This window comes from Fonticula alba (genome assembly GCF_000388065.1).
Source record: "Fonticula alba strain ATCC 38817 unplaced genomic scaffold supercont2.4, whole genome shotgun sequence".
Classification (NCBI taxonomy): Eukaryota; order Rotosphaerida; family Fonticulaceae; genus Fonticula; species Fonticula alba.
This window is the reverse complement of record NW_009242974.1, coordinates 837,335-838,590: the sequence shown is the minus strand read 5'-3', so window position 1 is coordinate 838,590 and position 1,256 is coordinate 837,335. Positions and strand designations below refer to the sequence as shown.

The window sequence follows — 1,256 nt, the reverse complement described above, 5'->3', positions numbered from 1 at the left end:
GAAGGGGGGACACAGGAGTTAGAGTTGTGGCCAGTGGCGCTGCCGGATGGTGCTTCTTGCGGTCTGTGGCGCGGCGTGCGGCGGGGGGATTCACCCCGCTCGCCCTCTTCCACGCGTGGCCCCCCGCCCCGATGGCCCGCCGGCTTTCTTGTCCCATGGGAGGGCGTGTGTGCGCAGGCGGGCAGGCAGCAAGGGGCGGAGAAGAAAAGAAAAAAAAAGAAGGAAAAAGGCCCGGGCCGGCGCGACGCACCGGTTCCAGGAGATGACATTGACATCGGTCTTGTGGGCCTTGACCGACAGGGCGGCATTCTGCCGGCGACGGGTGTCCCACACCTTGATGGTCTTGTCCGACGAGCAGGAGGCGAAGACCGTGTCCTCGGTGGGACTCCACTGGATGTCCTCCACCGACCCGGAGTGCCCGGTGTACGGCTTCTTCTCCACCTGCCAGCTGGACTGGCCGTGCATCTGCCAGCGGTAAATCATCTTCGAGCAGTCACCCGTCAGCAGGCTGCCCTTGACGGTGGGCGACCAGTCCATGGCGAAGCCCTCGTCCATGTGCCCGGAGAAGGTGAACAGCGGCCCGGTGTTGACGGCCGGCACGGTGCCCGGCACGTCCAGCTGGTCCACCAGGTTGGTCAGGTCGTGCAGGAAGACGCGCGCATTCTCCGACCAAGTGGCGCAAATGTTGGTCCCAGGCATGAGCTAAGGCCGGGCCAGGGTGCGAGGGCGGGCGGGGAGGGGGGGGAGGGAGGGGACGTGGTGAGAGGGTGGCCCCAAGCGAGAAGACCAGCACCCCGGGGGAGGGGAGGGCCAGCTGGCAGCAGTGGCAGCAGCAACTGCAACAGCAACCAGCACAAAGCAGGGCACATGCGATGGGGGGGGGGGGGGCAGGTGAAAACGCACACGCAGGCGGTTGACGCCACCCATGTGCTTGATGGAGCGGTACTCCAGCACGGGGTCCGTGTCGTAGGAGTCGTCCTCCTCGTCCTCGGAGTCGGTGAGCGCGCCATCGTCGTACTTGGTGCGCGGCAGCTGGCTCATCTTCATCAGCTGGATCATGTTCTTGGAGGGCCGGTCGGCCTGGGTGCCGGTCACCACATAGGCGGTGGCGGGGTACTGTGCGCAGAGGCGCCAGCAGGAGGGCGAGGAGGCAGCTGTCAGTGGGCCATCCGACAGGGACACCGCGCAGGGCAGCGCCTGCGACCGACAAGATGCCAGGAGCAGGTGGCGAAGGACCCCCAGGGGGAGGGGGGGGG

General features: G+C 67.0%; 1 protein-coding gene across 1 annotated transcript in view; it reads right to left on the bottom strand.

Moving 5' to 3' along the window:
• The window catches only part of H696_02713 (hypothetical protein), a gene marked incomplete at both ends in the record, with an annotated part of 6,943 nt that overhangs the window by 459 nt on the left and 5,228 nt on the right, over window positions 1-1,256 (bottom strand). Inside the window, 2 exons of the mRNA XM_009496620.1 lie at window positions 251-702; window positions 904-1,116. Coding sequence (XP_009494895.1) covers window positions 251-702; window positions 904-1,116 — 665 coding nt within the window. The remainder of the gene's footprint in view (window positions 1-250; window positions 703-903; window positions 1,117-1,256) is intronic.